The 18694-nt window shown below is 36.3% G+C and overlaps 1 protein-coding gene across 4 annotated transcripts in view; it reads right to left on the bottom strand.

The window, feature by feature from the left end:
- Positions 1-18694, bottom strand: part of LOC127846554 (putative ATP-dependent RNA helicase TDRD12) — a 165669-nt gene that overhangs the window by 116807 nt on the left and 30168 nt on the right. For all 4 annotated transcript variants that reach the window (XM_052377915.1, XM_052377914.1, XM_052377913.1 and 1 more), the window contains exons 8-12: positions 16424-16533; positions 15374-15532; positions 14880-14979; positions 13737-13882; positions 8569-8706 (exon numbers count right to left, since the gene is read on the bottom strand). In XM_052377915.1, coding sequence (XP_052233875.1) covers positions 8569-8706; positions 13737-13882; positions 14880-14979; positions 15374-15532; positions 16424-16533 — 653 coding nt within the window. The remainder of the gene's footprint in view (positions 1-8568; positions 8707-13736; positions 13883-14879; positions 14980-15373; positions 15533-16423; positions 16534-18694) is intronic.

Here is an 18694-nt window from a genome sequence, read left to right on the forward strand (position 1 = left end):
GAAAAGCGAAAACAAACCCTTAATTATTTTTCCAATTTCAATTGATGATAATCAATAAACAAGAACAGAACAGAACATAATTTTATTGCACATAAACTTTACAGTTTCTAGTGTTAAACAAAATAATAATACAAAATACATGAATCAAAGTAAGTGGATTAAGAAGAAATGTTAAAAAATAGTAATGGATGAACTGAACAGATAATTGAACAAAACTCGTTTCATATAGCATGTTAACAGTGTATCAAGCTACATATGGAACTTCTTTAATACATGAATGTATTTATAATCATTAAGGTAAAACATTAATTGTAATTTGGAGGATCATAAAACTAGAGCTTTGTCACAGACATGACGAATACCCCCATATGCCGCATTGACACAGAATATTTTGCATGTTGTCTTCACAAAAAAACAGCGGACACCATGCTCAATGTTTAAAACGCACTTAGTGACCCCGTGACCTAGTTTTTGACCAGGCATGACCCATATTCAAACTTGACCTAGACATCATCTAGATACAACTTCTGACCAAATTTGGTGAAGATCGGATGAAAACTACTTGAATAAGAGAACATACATCATGCTCAATGTTAAAAACGCACTTAGTGACCCCGTGACCTAGTTTTTGACCTTCCATGACCCATGTTCGATCTTGGCCTATTCATCATCTAGATACAACTTCTGACCAAGTTTGGTGAAGCTCGTATGAAAACTCTTGAATAAGATAGTGGACACCATGCTCAATGTTTAAAACGCACTAAGTGACCCCGTGACCTAGTTTTTGACCTTTCATGACCCATGTTCGATCTTGGCCTATACATCATCTAGATACAACTTCTGACAAGTTTGGCAAAGCTCGGATGAAAACTACTTGAATAAGAGAGCGGACACCGTGCTCAATGTTTAAAACTCACTAAGTGACACGGTGACCTAATTGTTGACCCGCATGACCCATATTCAAACTTGACCTAGACATCATCTAGATACAACATCTGACCAAGTTTTGTGAAGATCGGATGAAAATATTTTGAATTAGAGAGCGGACACTTAATACGACCGAAGACAGACCGACTGACTGACAGACAAGTTCACTTCTATATACCCCCCTTAACTTCGTTTATGGGGTATATTAGTAATATGCGAACCCAAACCACATATTATTTAAGTAGCAACAGCACAATTACGAATTATAATTAAACTTAGTCAGTGTATATATTTATAATTCCGGGTATATATCAGCATATAGTCTTTAATCAGTATAATCATAATTTCGAAATAAAACAATAATTATAATTTCGAAGGAGCACACACTATACATTCTAATCACAATCACATATTAAGGTATCGGCACAATAACTGATTATACATATACTTAATGTTAATGCAATATCTATATCAGCATATACTATAAACAAAACATGTTCAAATAAAGCATATCACATGATGTCATAATGTAATATACATTTTTAAAATTTCAAATATATGAATATAACATATCCCATAATAGCTTAGTGTGACTAATATAAAGTTGAACATATAAAATAATTATACATTATTTCAATTTTTTGAAAAACTAGGTCTGAATGTATAATAGGTTTTAATGTATTTTCCTCTAATTTGGGCAAATTTAGAACATTTCAACACTAAGTGGTATTCATCTTGAATTCCATCGGTGTCACATAAATGGCCAGAGTGGCAAGTTTTGTTCCAATCTAACACATCTTCCAGTCTGTATTCTCCGGTTATGTGCACAGGTTAGTAATTTATAGGGCTGCAATGAATCCAAAAAATTTGTTCGGATCTGAATCCGAATCCAAATAAGTTTTTTTCGGATTTTTTTCTGCTCGGATCCCTCAGATAAGAGAAAATTAGAAATTCTGTCTAAATTAAAGAAATCAATATTTTAGAACTTAAGAAGAATAATTTGACTAAAAAATATTAAACATTTATTAATAAAAAACTTAGCAAATTTCTCCTATAACATTGTTGCAATGTCAGAATAAAACGAAACCTCAACACTTATTCACTTAATAGTTTGCTTGGTAACATACAATTTTCACTGTTCATGCAGTTTGATGTTTGTTTTCACAAAAATTAACATATCAACATTGTCCGGGTCCAGGCAAGCCCTATAAGCACTGACGAGGTCTCCTGTTGTGGAGAAGATTCTCTCACTGGGAATTGAGGTTCCTTGCATCACAAGATTACATTAAACTTAGTATATGACGAAAGATGCTTTCAAGACATTACATGATGCAGGAACACAATTTGACAGGTCGCAAAATTATGCAAAAGTTACCTGAATAACATTGCAGCCACACTGGATCCACTACCGTTGTTTTTAATACAACTCAGCAAGACAATAAGGATTAAAAACTTACTTATTGCCATAAGGAATTGCATTTTTAATGTGTAAATCCTCCATGATTTTGAATTAGTTTTGCTTTCAGCGCTCATTAGCTCATTATGGAATGTCCAATGACACTCTTAAACAATACAGTGTTTTTTTTTCACTTATAGGGGAATGGTGGTGGGGCCCGTCCAAAGGGGAAAAAATGCGTTGTTTTTTAGGAAAAGGGGAAAATTAAAAATTCACTTGTTTATATGTAATGATATTTATTATATTAATATACATTTTTGTATGAATATAATATTCACAGCTGAATGTCTTTGTCCTTTATCTTAAAATTAAAATATATATCAATGATTTTTCAACATTAGTTTCAGACAGTTCAGCCTTCATGCACAGTCTTGGTTTTCTTAGCCATTTTGAGTCTAATTGGGATCTTTTAAATCGATAAAATGGCAAATTTGAGCATTTTTTATCAATAAAATGGACCAAATTGGAAGGATTTTATCAACAAATATTGACACAATATAGATACATCAGGCCTTTTCCTGGCCATTATGGGAGAAAAATGCAATTAATGTGGAAAGTCCACTGATTTGAAAAAAACTACTGAATATAACTCTTTATAATAATTCAAAATAATATAAATTATAGTTATATACTTTGTTAGTTGTTTATGAAATAAATTTTTACTTCTGGAGGGGATTTTTTTTACAAAATGGGGTAAAAAATATATACTCTTTTTTTAAGGAAATGGGGCCGAATATCGGCCCCGAAATTGCCATAAAAAAACACTGCAATAAAAGCCGAAGGATCTCGAATGATTGCTATTTGACTGTCACACGTCAATAAATTTCAACTATTATACGTATCTTTTATCTTTTAAACAGAACCAGTCTGTATAAAAATAATACTTGTGAAAACAGCGCTAGGTTACATACAACTATGAAAATAAATATTTGGAACCAAAATTTCCAGGGGTGGATCCGTACCCGCGAAACTGAAGTTTGATCTGATATCATCGGATATTTCGGGTACCCGTTGCAGCCCTAGTAATTTCATAATCGCTGTTCTTAAATAACTTGAAACAATCGTCTCTAAATATGATTCAAACGAAAAAGTTGTTTTCATTGCTTAGTATACAATTAGTACCCTATTATCATTAATATCTCGATTCCACTCTTGTAAGTATTCGTCAATAACTCTTTGTGTAAACAAACTCTTTGTGTAAACAAAGACAAAAAATTAAGCTCATTGATTTGTGAATTATAAGACCAAACATCATTAAATCTGTATTTAGATAATTAGTCCCTAACTTTTACAAACAAGTTCAATTTGTTATTATTTACGGCAATTAGACCATCTTACTATATGTATCATTATATAACATATTCTCTTTTAGTTATCTTAAACCAATAATTTACATTACTTACATATCTGTTAATATACAACGGGTATCTACCAAGTTCACCATAAATGGCTACACTTGAAGTTGATTTGCTGACACCAAGAACAGCTTTGCAGAATTTCAGGTGCAATTTTTATATAGGAATCTTTATCTTTATACTTTTTGTTTGTCAGCAGTCTTATTTAGCTAGTATAATATATATACAATGCATATTTAAATCTTTACTTTAAGCCTATTTATTTTAGCTTGATTGCATAGAAAGCCTCAGGCTTATAGAAATGCTCTCGAGTCCGTTTCCTGGGTCTATAACCAGTGCTTGATGTCTTTGGGGAAGATCTAGAGAACGCTCCCGACTGGGGATCGAACCCGTGACCTCCTGATCGCTAGGTAGACACCTTATCCTTTACCCCTCAGTGACTTTGAAAAAAATATTACAATAGTCATTTTGTAAAACGAACATTTCCTTAATTTATTGTTTTATGTTAACTGAAAAGTTGATGCTGTTGTACAAAATCCTATTAAAATGTCCTTAATTTCACATATTATTTTCAATGATAGCCAGCCACGCCTGCACAATGCAATTTGTGCATTCTCAAATGCAATAAGAAACAAGAGCACCGCCTTGCGGGTGAAGACCGCTCATCTATTTTTTTTTTTAAAGGTGTAGGGACCTATCTCAATTTCAATCACAAAGGAGGGAGGGGTGGAGTGGAGAGGGGTGTTTAGTGTGGGGGTGTGGTTATTTAATACATTATCTTCTAAAAATGCCAAAAAAATGCAAAAAAAAAAATTTATTTTGGGGGGGGGGGGGGGGGGGGGTTCTTGGGTGGAATGGTTTGGACGGTATTTCAAAACAAAAGTAATAACAAGAGCACCGCCTTGCGGGTGCAGACCGCTCATCTATTTTCTTTTTAAAGGTGAAGGGACTCTCATTTTCAATCACAAAGGAGGGAGGAGTGGAGTGAAGAGGGGTGTATAGTGTGGGGTTGTGGACATTTATTACATTATCTTCCAAAAAAGCGAAAAAAAAAAAAAAAAAAAAAAAAAATCAGGGGGTGGGGGGGGGGGGGGATAGTGTGAGGGTGTGGTGATAATTTGTGAGATGATCTTAAAAAAAAATCAAAAAAAAAAAAAAATCAAAAAAAAAATTTGGGGGGGGGGGGTGGGGGTATAGTGTGAGGGTGTGGTGGTCATTTGTGAGATGATCTTATAAAAAAAAAAAAAAAAAAAAAAAAAATTAGGAGGGGGGGGGGAGGGGGGGAGGGGGGGGGAGGGCACGGGGGATGGTTTGGGTGAAGTCTATTGTGGTATGTCAGGTAAGAGTAGTTTCATCAAAGTATCAATCAAATCTAATCATAAATAAAGAAGTTATGGCAATTTTAGCAAAATTTAATCATTTGACCTTGAGAGTCAAGGTCATTCAAAGGTCAAAGTAAAATTCAAGTTGCCAGGTACAGTAACCTCATGATAGCATGTAAGTATTTGAAGTTTGAAAGCAATAGCCTTGATACTTCGAGTGGATCGAAACACAAAATTTAACCATATATTAAAAGTTACTAAGTCAAAAAAGGGCCATAATTCCGTAACAATGACAACCAGAGTTATGCAACTTGTCCTTTTACTGTACCCTTATGATAGTTTGTGAGTGTTCCAAGTATGAAAGCAATATCTATGATACTTTAGGGGTAAAGTGACCAAAACATAAATCTTAACCAAATTTTCAATTTTCTAAGTATAAAGGGCCCATAATTCCGTCCAAATGCCAGTCAGAGTTACATAACTTTGCCTGCACCGTCCCCTTATGATAGTTCATAAATCTTGCAAGTATGAAAGCAATAGCTTTGATACTGTAGGAATAAAGTGGACCTAAACACAAAACTTAATCAAATTTTCAATTTTCTAAGTATAAAAAGGGCACATAATTCTGTCAAAATGCCAGTCAGAGTTACATTACTTTGCCTGCACAGTCCCCTTATGATAGTTAGTAAGTGTTGCAAGTATGAAAGCAATAGCTTTGATGCTTAAGGAATAAAATGGACCTAAACACAAAACTTAACCAAAATTGTCAATTTTCTAAGTATAAAAAGGGCACATAATTCTGTCAAAATGCATGCCAGAGTTATCTAACTGTGCCTGCCCAGTCCCCTCATGATAGTAAGTAAGTGTACCAAGTTTGAATGCAATAGCATTGATACTTACTGAGAAAAGTGGAACTAAACGCAAAACTTAACCAAAATTTGCAATTTTTTAAGTATAAAAAGGGCACATAATTCTGTCAAAATGCACGCCAGAGTTATCTAACTTTGCCTGCCTAGTCCCCTCATGATAGTAAGTAAGTGTACCAAGTTTGAATGCAATAGCATTGATACTTTCTGAGAAAAGTGGACCTAAACGCAAAACTTAACCGGACGCCGACGCCAACGCCAACGCCAACGCCAACGCCGACGCCGACGCCAAGGTGATGACAATAGCTCATAATTTTTTTTCAAAAAATAGATGAGCTAAAAATAAATATTTGTGTTTTTTAACCATGTTTGAAAAAAACAAGAGATGTGTTTGTCAGAAACACAATGCCCCCTATTGCGCTGCTTTTAAATTTTTTATTGTTTGTTTTTTTTACCTTTGACCTTGAAGGATGACATTGACCTTGAACTTCCACCACTCAAAATGTGCAGCTTTATGAGAAGGCCGCTTTGAAATATTATTTTTTTGACCTTTGACATTGAAGGATGACCTTGACCTTAAAGGATGACCTTGACCTTGAACTTCCACCACTCAAAATGTGCAGTTTCATGATAACGCCGCTTTGAATTTATTTTTTTTACCTTTGACCGTGAAGGATGACCTTGACCTTGAAGAATGACCTTGAACTTCCACCACTCAAAAGGTGCAGCTTCATGAGAACGCCGCTTTGAATTTTAATTAAAAAAAATTGACCTTTGACCTTGAAGGATGACCTTGACCTTGAAGGATGACCTTGACCTTGAACTTCCACCACTCAAAATGTGCAGCTTCATGAGAACGCCGCTTAAATTTTTTTTTGCCCTTGAAGGATGACCTTGACCTTGAACTTCCACCACTCAAAATGTGCAGCTTCATGATAACGCCGCTTTGAATTTTTTAAATTTTGTTTGACCTTTGACCTTGAATGATGACCTTGACCTTGAAGGATGACCTTGACCCTACACCACTCAAAATGTGCAGCTTCATGATAACGCCGCTTTGAATATTTTTTTACCTTTGACCTTGAAGGATGACCTTGAAAAATGACCTTGACCTTGAACTTCCACCATTCAAAATGTGCAGCTTCATGATAATGCCGCTTTAAAATTTTTAATTTGTTTTTTGACCTTTGACCTTGAAGGATGACCTTGACCTTGAAAGATGACCTTGAACATCCACTACTCAAAATGTGCAGCTTCTTGAGAACGCCGCTTTGAATTTTATTTTTATTTTTTGACCTTGAAGGATGACCTTCACCTTCACCTTTCACCACTCAAAATGTTCAGCTCCATGAGATACACATGCATGCCAAATATCAAGTTGCTATGTTCAATATTGAAAAAGTTATGGCCAATGTTAAAGTTTTCGGACGGACAGACACCATAAATTTGACATTTGACCTTGAAGGATGACCTTGACCTTTCACCACTCAAAATGTGCAGCTCCATGAGATACACATGCATGCCAAATATCAAGTTGCTATCTTAAAAAGTGAAAAAGTTATAGCCAATGTTAAAAGTGTTTTTCGGACGGACAGACAGACTGGTTGAAAAAACTGACGGTCAGTTCAACTGCTATATGCCACCCTACCGGGGGGTGGGGGGTGGGGGGGGGGGGGGGGGGCATAAAAATTATTTTTTTGGAGTGGAGGTGGGGAGTATAGTTTGGACGGAGTCAATTGTGGTATGTCAGGTAAGAGTTGTTTTGTCAAAGTATCAATCGAATCTAATCATAAATAAAGAAGTTATGCCAATTTTAGCAAAATTTAATAATTTGACCTTGAGAGTCAAGGTCATTGAAAGGTCAAGGTAAAATTCAACTTGCTAGGTACAGTACCCTCATGATAGCATGAAAGTATTCAAAGTTTAAAAGCAATAGCCTTGATACTTTAGAAGTAAAGTGAATCTGAACACAAAATGTAACCATATATTCAAAGTTACTAAGTCAAAAAAAGGCCATAATTCCGTAAAAATTACAACCAGAGTTATGCAACTTGTGTTTAACTGTCCCCTTATGATAGTTTGCGAGTGTTCCAAGTATGAAAGCAATATCTATGATACTTTAGGGGTAAAGTGGACCAAAACACAAAACTTAACCAAATTTTCAAGTATAAAGGGCCCATAATTCCGTCAAAATGCCAGTCAGAGTTACATAACTTTGCCTGCACAGTCCCCTTACGATAGTTAGTAAGTGTTGCAAGTATGAAAACAATGGCTTTGAAACTTTAGGAAAAAAGTGGAACTAAACACAAAACTTAACCAAATTTTCAATTTTCTAAGTATAAAAAAGGCACATTATTCTGTCAAAATGCAAGCCAGAATGATCTAACTTTGATTGCCCAGTCCCCTCATGATAGTAAATAAGTGTACCAAGTTTGAATGCAATAGCAATGATACTTTATGAGAAAAGTGTACCTAAACGCAAAACTTAACCAGACACCGACGCCGACACCGACGCCAAGGTGATGACAAAAGCTCAATTTTTTTTTTCAAAAAATAGATGAGCTAAAAAAACTGAACTTCAACATAAATTACTTTAAAAGAATAAAGAATATTCTCCAAATTCAGCCCCAGGGCCAGGTTACCTGTATGATACCCGCCATGAAGTCCTGAAGCTCCATGGATTGAGGACTGTTGGACCTCACCAGGAGTTCGTTGAGATTTCGTGCTTGGTTCCGGCATTCTTCTGTTATGATCAGGTGGGACACAGTCTGCACTGGGTGCTGTTACCAGCATATGACATATGAGCATATGAGATATAGTTTGTAAACCATTTACCACTTAGATACATATTTTCACCCATTTGTAGTCCCTTAGAAAATTATATTTAAGACCTTCCTTACTGGATTCAAGTTTTTAAGGCTTCACCTCCAAACCTTAGATACTGATGAGCAGCAAACAGCATAAAACCTGAAAAACTGTGAGTTACTAGCAGGCTGTTCTAGTGTTATGCTGTTTGCAGATAGCCATGTTCATATTGCTTCTAAGTGGGAAAGGGTTAAATAGTAACCAGACCAGGGTTGTCATTATGCTTGTAAACTAAGGATTATTTTGGAAAAGTAACCGATTCGGCCGGTGGTCAAGGGGGGCGCCTAGGCCCCCTTGTAGGTCCAGGGCAAGGCTCTGGTAGGAAGGTCAGGTGGGCAAAGCCCCCCGACTGAAAACGAATTCTAGACATTTTAGGGACAAAATACGGCTATTCTCAGAACATAAAAAGTTAAAATGAGGTCTAAAAAGAATAGAATTTTTTTAGATTTTCACATTTTTAGTATACTGTACAATGTAAAAACATATTATATTGATAGATCTTTGCATGTTCCAATTCTATCCATTACCCGATAATCCAGTATTATTACGATTTCTTTTTTTCAAAAACAAATTACGCCCAATTTTGACGATAAATGTCATCCGCCATTTAACGCAAGTGCATATTCAAATTGAATTGTGGGATTGGGGAATTCCCATTGAACATGCGTGAATCACTTGATGCGATTTTAGAGCATTGAGAACCATTTATATTTAGTAATTACGACAAATCAACCACTCAATCTAAACTGTTACATGTACGGTACCTCCTTTCAGAAAAGTTGGCAAAAGTGAAAGTGAATTTCTGAGAATAAAAACGCGCCTTTCTTTAAATTTTACAGAGTACTTTTCATCCCGGATCGTGATATAACTTGTCGGGTCATTCATGCATGTAGACCTATATGTATGCATGGTTTGGCAATCTCAAAACACGTTATTTACCTACTTATTACATTATGTGTTATGACCATTTGTATAACAAAATGCCCTTTTTAATTGAAGTATTTTCAAATGCGTATAATTAAATGTGTTATCCGAAATCATTTTCAGATTTCATTATTCATGGAAAATTAAGAAAATTCTAGCAACAGAGACACATTTCTCGTGTTTTCATGTACTAATGAAAATCATGCCAAAGTTAGACTTCATGTATAACATCACGTCATTCTTCCTCGGGGAAAGCGTTGACTTTAATATTTAGATGCTGAATAACAACTTAGTAGCGCAGAGGTCGCTAATATCTTTTATTTTGGTAGAAAATCGAAGAGCATTTTTTAATATGTGGAAACCTTTTCTCGAACTAAAAAAACTAGTTAATTACGCTCTACAGTGCAACATTCGTTGAGATACAGTCAGTAATAATCTGTGAAAAGTACAGCTATTTCATACAATTTCACGTGGGATCTGCGTGTATTCAGCAGCCTGAGCGCTGATTGGTTGACGTGCTTACCAAGAAGAATTTGATTGACAGCTGGAAAAATCAATATTGGCCACTCGCTGAGAAATTCATTGAAAACAGTAGCTCTTAGGCGGAGTTAATGGACTGACTGAATGACCGGGCGTCGCTCTACTATAGTACGGTTATTCCTTGTCAATTATTGTCGGTTTGCATGATCAAAATTTCAGATCGCAATTTTAAAGATTTGGGAAAAACAACCGATTTTCTGGCAATTTTAACCGATGAATTCGATCGGCAATCGGTTAATAATGACAACCCTGCAGACTGTCTCAATTATTTTCATTATCGCTTTTCTGTATATTTATGTATAACTTATTATTTCCTTACACAAGAGTGATGTTATGGACCTGACACGCTTTTTGTTAATAAACTAACTATTACTTGTTTGTAATAGTTTGTGCAAAATTTATTTCTTTAACATTAGGTCAATTTATGTATTGCTTTTAACATCACAGAAATTTTCAACTAGAAATGGCGCGGCAGAGGCCGACGCGTATCCCCACGCAGAATGTTTGACCTAGGTGTGCCCCAGGGTTGGTAATGGGGCCATGCATAGCTGAGATTGACCGTATTGTCGTAAGAGAAGTTCATCATCAATTAGAAGTGAATTGGTGTATAAATGAAGAAGTTATAGTAAAAGGCAATTTTGGGTGGGTGTGACATATGTGGGCAGGGCGCCCCAGGGTTGGCAATTGTGCCATGCATAGTTGAGATTGACCGTATTGTCATAAGAGAAGTTCAGTATCAATTTGAAGTGAATCGGTGTAGAAAAGAAGAAATTATAGTAAAAGGCAATTTTGGGCGGGTGTGGTCTATGTGGGCGGGGCCCCAGGGTTGGTAATGGGGCCATGCATAGTTGAGATTGACCGTATTGTCATAAGAGAGGTTCAGTATCAATTTGAAGTGAATCGGTGTAGAAATGAAGAAATTATAGTAAAAGGCAATTTTGGGTGGGTGTGGTCTATGTGGGCGGGGCGCCCCAGGGTTGGTAATGGGGCCATGCATAGTTGAGATTGACTGTATTGTCATAAGAGAAGTTCAATATCAATTTGAAGTGAATCGGTGTAGAAATGAAGAAATTATAGTAAAGGCAATTTTGGGTGGGTGTGGTCTATGTGGGCGGGGCCCCAGGGTTGGTTATGGGGCCATGCATAGTTGAAATTGACCCTAATGTCGTAAGAGAAGTTCAGTATCAATTTGAAGTGAATCAGTGTAGAAATGAAAAAATTATAGTAAATGGAATTTTTTGGTGGGTGTGGCCTATGTGGGCGGGCGCCCCAGGGTTGGGATTGGGGCCATGCATAGTTGAGATTGACCCTAATGTCATAACAAAAGTTCAGTATCAATTTGAAGTAAATCCGTGTAGAAATGAAAAAATTATAGTAAATGGAAATTTTTGGTGGGTGTGGCCTATGTGGGCGGGGCGCTCCAGGGTTGGGAATGGGGCCATGCATGGTTGAGATTGACCGTATTGTCATAAGAGAGGTCCAGTATCAATTTGAAGTGAATCGGTGTAGAAATAAAGAAGTAAATGTAAAATAACCTAAAAAAATGAGTGATAATTTCTGACGCGGCCCCACCCCAACCGCTATAACTTTTGACCCAGGGGTCAGATCAAAATTCCAAATAGTGCAGGGTCGCACATATGCTCATAGCTACCATGTGTGTAAGTTTCAAGGTTCTAGTGCTTTTAGTGTAGGAGGAGATAGTGGCCAGGACGGACGGACAGACGGACGGACGGACGGACGGCGGAGATAACCACAATATCCCCACCTTTTTTTCAAAAAGCGTGGGGATAACAAAAAAAATATTAAAAGAAATAACTTGAAATCTCTGTCATTTGATAAATTTTGTTTTAATGACTCAAACATATATATAACAAGACTATTGCCAAGCAATAAAAGTTCCCTACCGGTTCCACCATTATCAGAAATTCCACCATTGTCAGAATATTTTTTTAATTTGTTGCCATAGCAACCAAAATTTTTGACGTAGGAACAAAATTAAATGATGTGCATAATGTCCATATTGCCATCTATCCATGTTCCAAGTTTCAAGAAAGAATATTAAGAACTTTTAAAGTTATCCCAGGATCCAGAAAAACACCATTTTCAGCAGTATTTCTAGTCTATTTGTTGCCATAGCAACCATAATTTTAGACGTAGGAACAAAATGAAATGACGTGCATAATGTCCATATTGCCATCTATCCATGTTCCAAGTTTCATGAAAAAAATATTAAGAACTTTTAAAGTTATCGCAGGATCCCGAAAAAAACACCATTTTCAGCAGTATTTCTAGTCTATTTGTTGCCATAGCAACCAGAAATTTTACGTAGGAACAAAATGAAATGACGTGCATAATGTCCATATTGCCATCTATCAATGTTTCAAGTTTCATGAAAAAATATTCAGCACTTTTAAAGTTATTGCAGGATCCAGAAAAAAAAAAACATTTTCAGCAGTATTTCTAGTCTATTTATTGCCATAGCAACCACAATTTTTGACGTAGGAACAAAATGAAATGATGTGCATAATGTCCATATTGCCATCCATCCATATTCCAAGTTTCATTAAAAATTTTAGAGTTATCGCAGGATCCAGAAAAAAAAACACCATTTTCAGCAGTATTTCTAGTCTATTTGTTGCCATAGCAACCAAATTTTTGGCGTAGGAACAAAATGAAATGACGTGCATAATGTCCATATTGCTATCTATCCATATTCCAAGTATCATGAAAAAATATTGAGAACTTTTAGAGTTATCGCAGGATCCAGAAAAATACACCATTTTCAGCAGTATTTTTAGTCTATTTGTTGCCATAGCAACCACAATTTTTGATGTAGGAACAAAATGAAATGACGTGCATAATGTCCATATTGCCATCTATCCATATTCCAAGTTTCATGAACAAATATGAAGAACTTTAAGAGTTATCACAGTATCCAGAAAAGTGTGACGGACTGACGGATACAAAACCGTAAGTCCCCTCCGGTGAAACCGGTAGGGGCCTAAAAATCTGTAATTAGTCCTGAATATGTTTTCTTTTCAGCACATTATTTAAAACAAGAGATGTGTTTGTCAGAAACAGAATGCCCACTTCTGCGCCGCTTTGAAGCCATATATTTGACCTTTGACCTTGAAGGATGACCATGACCTTTCACTACTCAAAATGTGCAGCGCCATGACACATGCATGCCAAATATCAAGTTGCTATCTGAAGGGACATAGAAATTATGAGCATTTTTTGAAACCTAAACGCAGAAACCTTAACGCAAAGTGTGACGGAAAGACAGACAGACAGGCGGACGGACGGTCTGATCACTATATGCCCTCCTTTGGGGGCATAAAACTATAGCATGTCCATTATTTTTTACCAATCACACAAGCATCTATATTTTTTCTATAAGTTCTATAATACATGAGAAGCCTTGAACAAAAATTGAAATGCCAGACTCTTTAAAAATCTACAAAGATTAGATAAAAAATACCTTTTTAGGCCGTGAGAAGTCTTGGAAGTAATCTCGCATGCAGCCCAGTCTGTTGCTGAACTCAGTCTTGGAGTTTGGGATGTCGAAATGGATGACACAGGTCGCATCTGAGATACGCATCTCGGACACATACTTGTCTGTGCAAACTGTAAGAATACTTGCTACATAGTAATATTTTAACAGGAAAACACAATTTCTAAGTGAGGACCCAAGTTGTTACATATGTTAATTAATATTCAAATTAATTATTCACTTAATTAATGTGTTTTGCAATTTAATACACATTTAACGGAAGGTTAAAAGGTGGCTGCACAGTAAAAAATAGTAGTTTTGTCACTAACATATCTACTAATACCCCTAGCCGATTGCTAAGTACAGGGCCACATAAGGGTTTAGGGACCACTGCAGGTGAAAATTGTGTCTTGCACAGCTTCACTTCATAGTAATGACATATTTGCAGTTTTAATCCAATGGCTTGACAAATGTAAAAGAAGTTGCATTTGCTTACTTATTACTATTCATGCTTCTTTTTAATTCCACTACACCCATTTCACCTTCAATATAAGGGATGTAAATACTACTATAAAATAAGGCTGCATTTCCTTTAACCCTTTCCCACTTTGGAGCAAATTGAAAATGGCTACGTGCAAACAGCATAAAACCAGAACAGCCTGCGAGTAACTCGCAGTCTGATCAGGTTTTATGCTGTTTTTTTCTCATCAGTATCTAAGGTTTGGAGCCTTCAAAATATGTATCTAGTAAGAAAGGTCTTAAACTAAATGAGCCGTTCTCTGTGAAAAGGGGGTTTAATGCATGTGCCTAAAGTGTTTTCCCAGATTAGCCTGTGCAGTTTGCACAGGCTAATCAGGGACGACACTTTCCGCTTTTATGGTATTTTTATTTTTCAGGTACGACACTTTTCGCCTAAACTAGATTTTTGCTTAGAAGACTTTCTTGAAACGAAAAATATCATAAAAGCGGAATTGCGTCCCAGATTAGCTGTGCATGTGGACTGCACAGGCTAATCTGGGACAACACTTTACGCATTAAACCCCTTTTTCACAGAGCACGGCTCAAATATAACTTTCTAAGGATTACATATGGGTGAAAATACGTATCTGAGTGGAAAAGGGTTAAGCCTACCTAACAGTGGCAGGTTGGTCTGCTGTGCCACCTGCAGGGCTTGATCCAGGTCCATGTCCGGATGAACCATCATGCAGTAGTGAGACAGGCTCTTCAATGCCTGCAGCAGCAGACGGTATATAACAATAGGACGAAAACATTAGTAAAAAGCATTCACAACCTAACAGCAATCCATTATAAGGAGTAGATGTGCTGAGATTCAAACATATCATATGGTCATAGTAAAACATTGTAGCAATGTATATGTAGTAAGCAGTCCATGGTGATAACTAGTATTTTATTCTTGCAAATGTAGCTTCTGATGTTAACCCCAATTTCAAACCCCAAACCCCTTTGTAAAATAAAATGCTGTCCCTAAAATTCCTAGACCAATCCAAAACTTAAAGGATGTCTGCTGATGAAAATATGTAATCTGAGATAGACTTAATAGGAAATTCAATTGTTTTGTTGTTGAAATAGGGAAACTTAGTCGATATTATTATAGGGAAACTTACATGGAATACTAGAAAAAGGTCAGATTTGCTCGAGGAAAATATAATGGTCTTTTCTTTAACATGTTTAGAGCTGTTGCTGCTGTTGTTGGCACCAGGAAGGTTCTCTACGATGTTGACAACAGTCTGAAGTCGGTTGTCATGGCGGCACATATGTGGTACCTACAAACCATGCTATCATGTTAGTTTTAGAGGTTGTTGACATTTGCCCCATTTAAGAGTATTTTAAGCACACACAAGTTTAGATTCAACATCTTTTCTTTTATTCTAGATGTAAGGCAAAACAAAACAATTTTATTTTTGGCCTGCTTTGTTAATTTACACAACATTTAAGAGCAGGCTTAGCTTATCAAAATAGTACAGCGGTACTGTTGGCACATGTTTAGCTTGTAACCAACATCATCAATAGTACAGCAGTACTGTTGGCACATGTTTAGCTTGTAACCAACATCATCAATACTTAAATAGGAGATATGTCCAGAATTGCAGCGACAGATATAATTATATAAAGATCAATCCCTAGACAAAAGAACTCTCAAATCCACAGTGCCAACAGTGCTTACTGCTCCAGCACCCAACCATCAGTTCAAGAATGCTAACATTCATAAAATTATATCTATGATGAACCAACAAAATTAATATATATATATTATAAAGTTAATATCATTGCAAATAATTCTTCAGTCTGATAAAAAACAGACTTTGTATCAGGAAGGTAGACAGCAAAACAATACCTAGAGATATCTCATAGCTAAACGTGCATGTACATTTGAGTCGTGTTCTGAGAAAACTGGGCATAATTCATGTGCGAAAAGTGTCATCCCAGATTAGCCTGTGCAGTCCGCAAGGGCTAATGAGGGACAACACTGTCAGCTTTTATGATATTTTTCGTTTAAATGAAGTCTCTTCTTAGCAAAAATCCAATTAAGGCGGAAAGTGTCGTCCCTGATTAGCCTGTGCGGACTGCACAGGCTAATATGGGACAACAATTTACGCACATGCAATTAGTCCTGTTTTTTCAGAACACGACTCGTTTAATGGGAATGAACTTACATGTTTGACTTTTCCATAAATGGCTGCCTCAGAGTGTGATGTAATCACAAGTACTGGCTCGTTGAGGGCGTTCTTCATGAATTCCTCAATACTGTGATTCCAGTGCGAACCTGTGAAGAAGGCAGCATTACTAAGGTAAAAATATTCCAATAGTGAAACATTTTGTTTGTGTTATAAATTGTTTTTAAATCATGACAAAAACAAAGAGATCTTTTCAAACGTGTATTCCCTCCCCCCACCCCCCGACGTGCAATTAAGCTGTCAATATGTATATATTTTACAAGCTTTTTTTAGTACTGCATGTCCATTTGACCTTGACCTTTCATCTCTTTATTTCACAAAGTCAATAAAGGTCTTCACTCCCTCAAGACTTACAAGAATACTAATTTAACTTGTTCGTGGTGTAATGGATATGGTGTCCGTCTAGCGACCGGGAGGTCACGGGTTTGATCCCCACCGAGGGAGCGTTCTTTAGATCTCCCCCAAAGACACAAAGTACTGGTTCTAGGCCCAGGAAACGGACTCGAGAGCATTTATATAAGCCTTAGGCTTTCGATGCAATCGAGCTAAAATAAATAGGTTTAATCTAATACTAATTTAAATAAACCCCTGTGTTCTTTAGAGCTGTAACGATTCGGTTTGATGCATCGAAAAACCAGTTCAACGCCGCGGATTCGATTTCAATACCAATACGGCCAATTTCGATTCGATTCACTGCAATCCCGATTGATCCGCATTTTAAACCTTACTTTCCAAATCTGTTGTCCAAACTTTCTTGTTATTTGTAATACGTCTTGTGATTGGTCAATAGCTAATATGGCATTCAATGAATGAATGAATAACATGCTGAGCATTACATCAGCCGGTAAATGATTCTTCAACCGCGCTGAAAGACGCACCGTCAAAATTAAAATCAAAAGTATGGGAACATTTCGGGTTTCGCGAAGGTTTTGATGCGATGGCAACTGTCAAATAATGTTTTGTTGGTGTAAGTAACCCTAAATCTGGAAGCACTACAAATTTGAGGCAACATTTAAAGAGAAAACATTCGGTTGATATTTCAGATGTGATACATTGTGCATTTTATGTTATTTAAGAATAACTCAACAGGAAGTTTCGTTCAATAAATTTGTTACAATATTGCGTTTTTGAATTTTAAATTTTATTTTAAAAAATAAACACTTTAAATGTACAACATAATAAGTTAATAACAGATACCAAACATATTAATTCATGCCCTGGACAAACCAAACATGAAATAGTTTGCAAACTAAGTAGCAAATATTTTAATTTGAATCAAATCGAAAATAATGAATCGGACCATTTGGTATCGAAATTGAATCAAATCGAATGATGGGTGAATCGTTACAGCTCTAGTGACCTTAACCTCCAACTGGTTGACCTTAATATCAATGTCTTTCTTTCCTAAGTATATAGGATACCAGTTTGCAGTATTGTAGGTCATTGGTTTACAGCATCGTAGACCTGTCAAAGCGTTTACTAGAGTATATATACCTGTTACTATGACAATATAAAACCCACAGTCATGATCCGCCTGTCACATTCAAACCTTTCCAAGCTGTTGTTCATTTATAAATAAACAACAATATATTATTATCAGGGATCATATTTTTTTCGGTTTTGTCGGTCCTAGACCGATTGGGGTCATGAAAGGCCGATTGAAAATCCCAAACAGTCGGTCCGATTCTGTTTGCTATTAAAATTCCCATGTCATGAAATCGATTACACAGTGTACATGCTAAAACAACCTAATGACATTCTTATCTCGATAAGGTGTGATAAACCATCCGCTGCAGTCTCTAAACCAGTCAGGACCAGTTTATTGCACATCAGACCAAGAATCAAAAACTTGTGAACAGCGGATTAAAGACGCATCCGAAAAGACGCGTCTGAATGCACGCGCTGTAACTAAACAAAACATACCGATACAGTTTCCACCAGCGTAATAATCCGGTAATATAATTATGAATGAAAGTCGCGGATCTGATCGACAGAACAGCAGAAAGTTATTTTTATGGGCGGAACTTCACATAAAATAGTACACAAGAAAAATAATATACATTGAACAAATCTTTAGTAAAACCGTGTTAGAATCGAAATAATTTGTGTACTTTATACTTTGTTGTTGAATAACTCACGACCAGAAAATTAGATGCGTGGTTTCAAATGCTTCGCTCTCGTGATTAAATCCCTACGCATCTAAACTATCGGCCGTGGGTTATTTGACAACAAATTATTTCTTAATTATTT

Source organism: Dreissena polymorpha, chromosome 9, assembly GCF_020536995.1.
Source record: "Dreissena polymorpha isolate Duluth1 chromosome 9, UMN_Dpol_1.0, whole genome shotgun sequence".
NCBI classification, from domain to species: Eukaryota; Metazoa; Mollusca; class Bivalvia; order Myida; family Dreissenidae; genus Dreissena; species Dreissena polymorpha.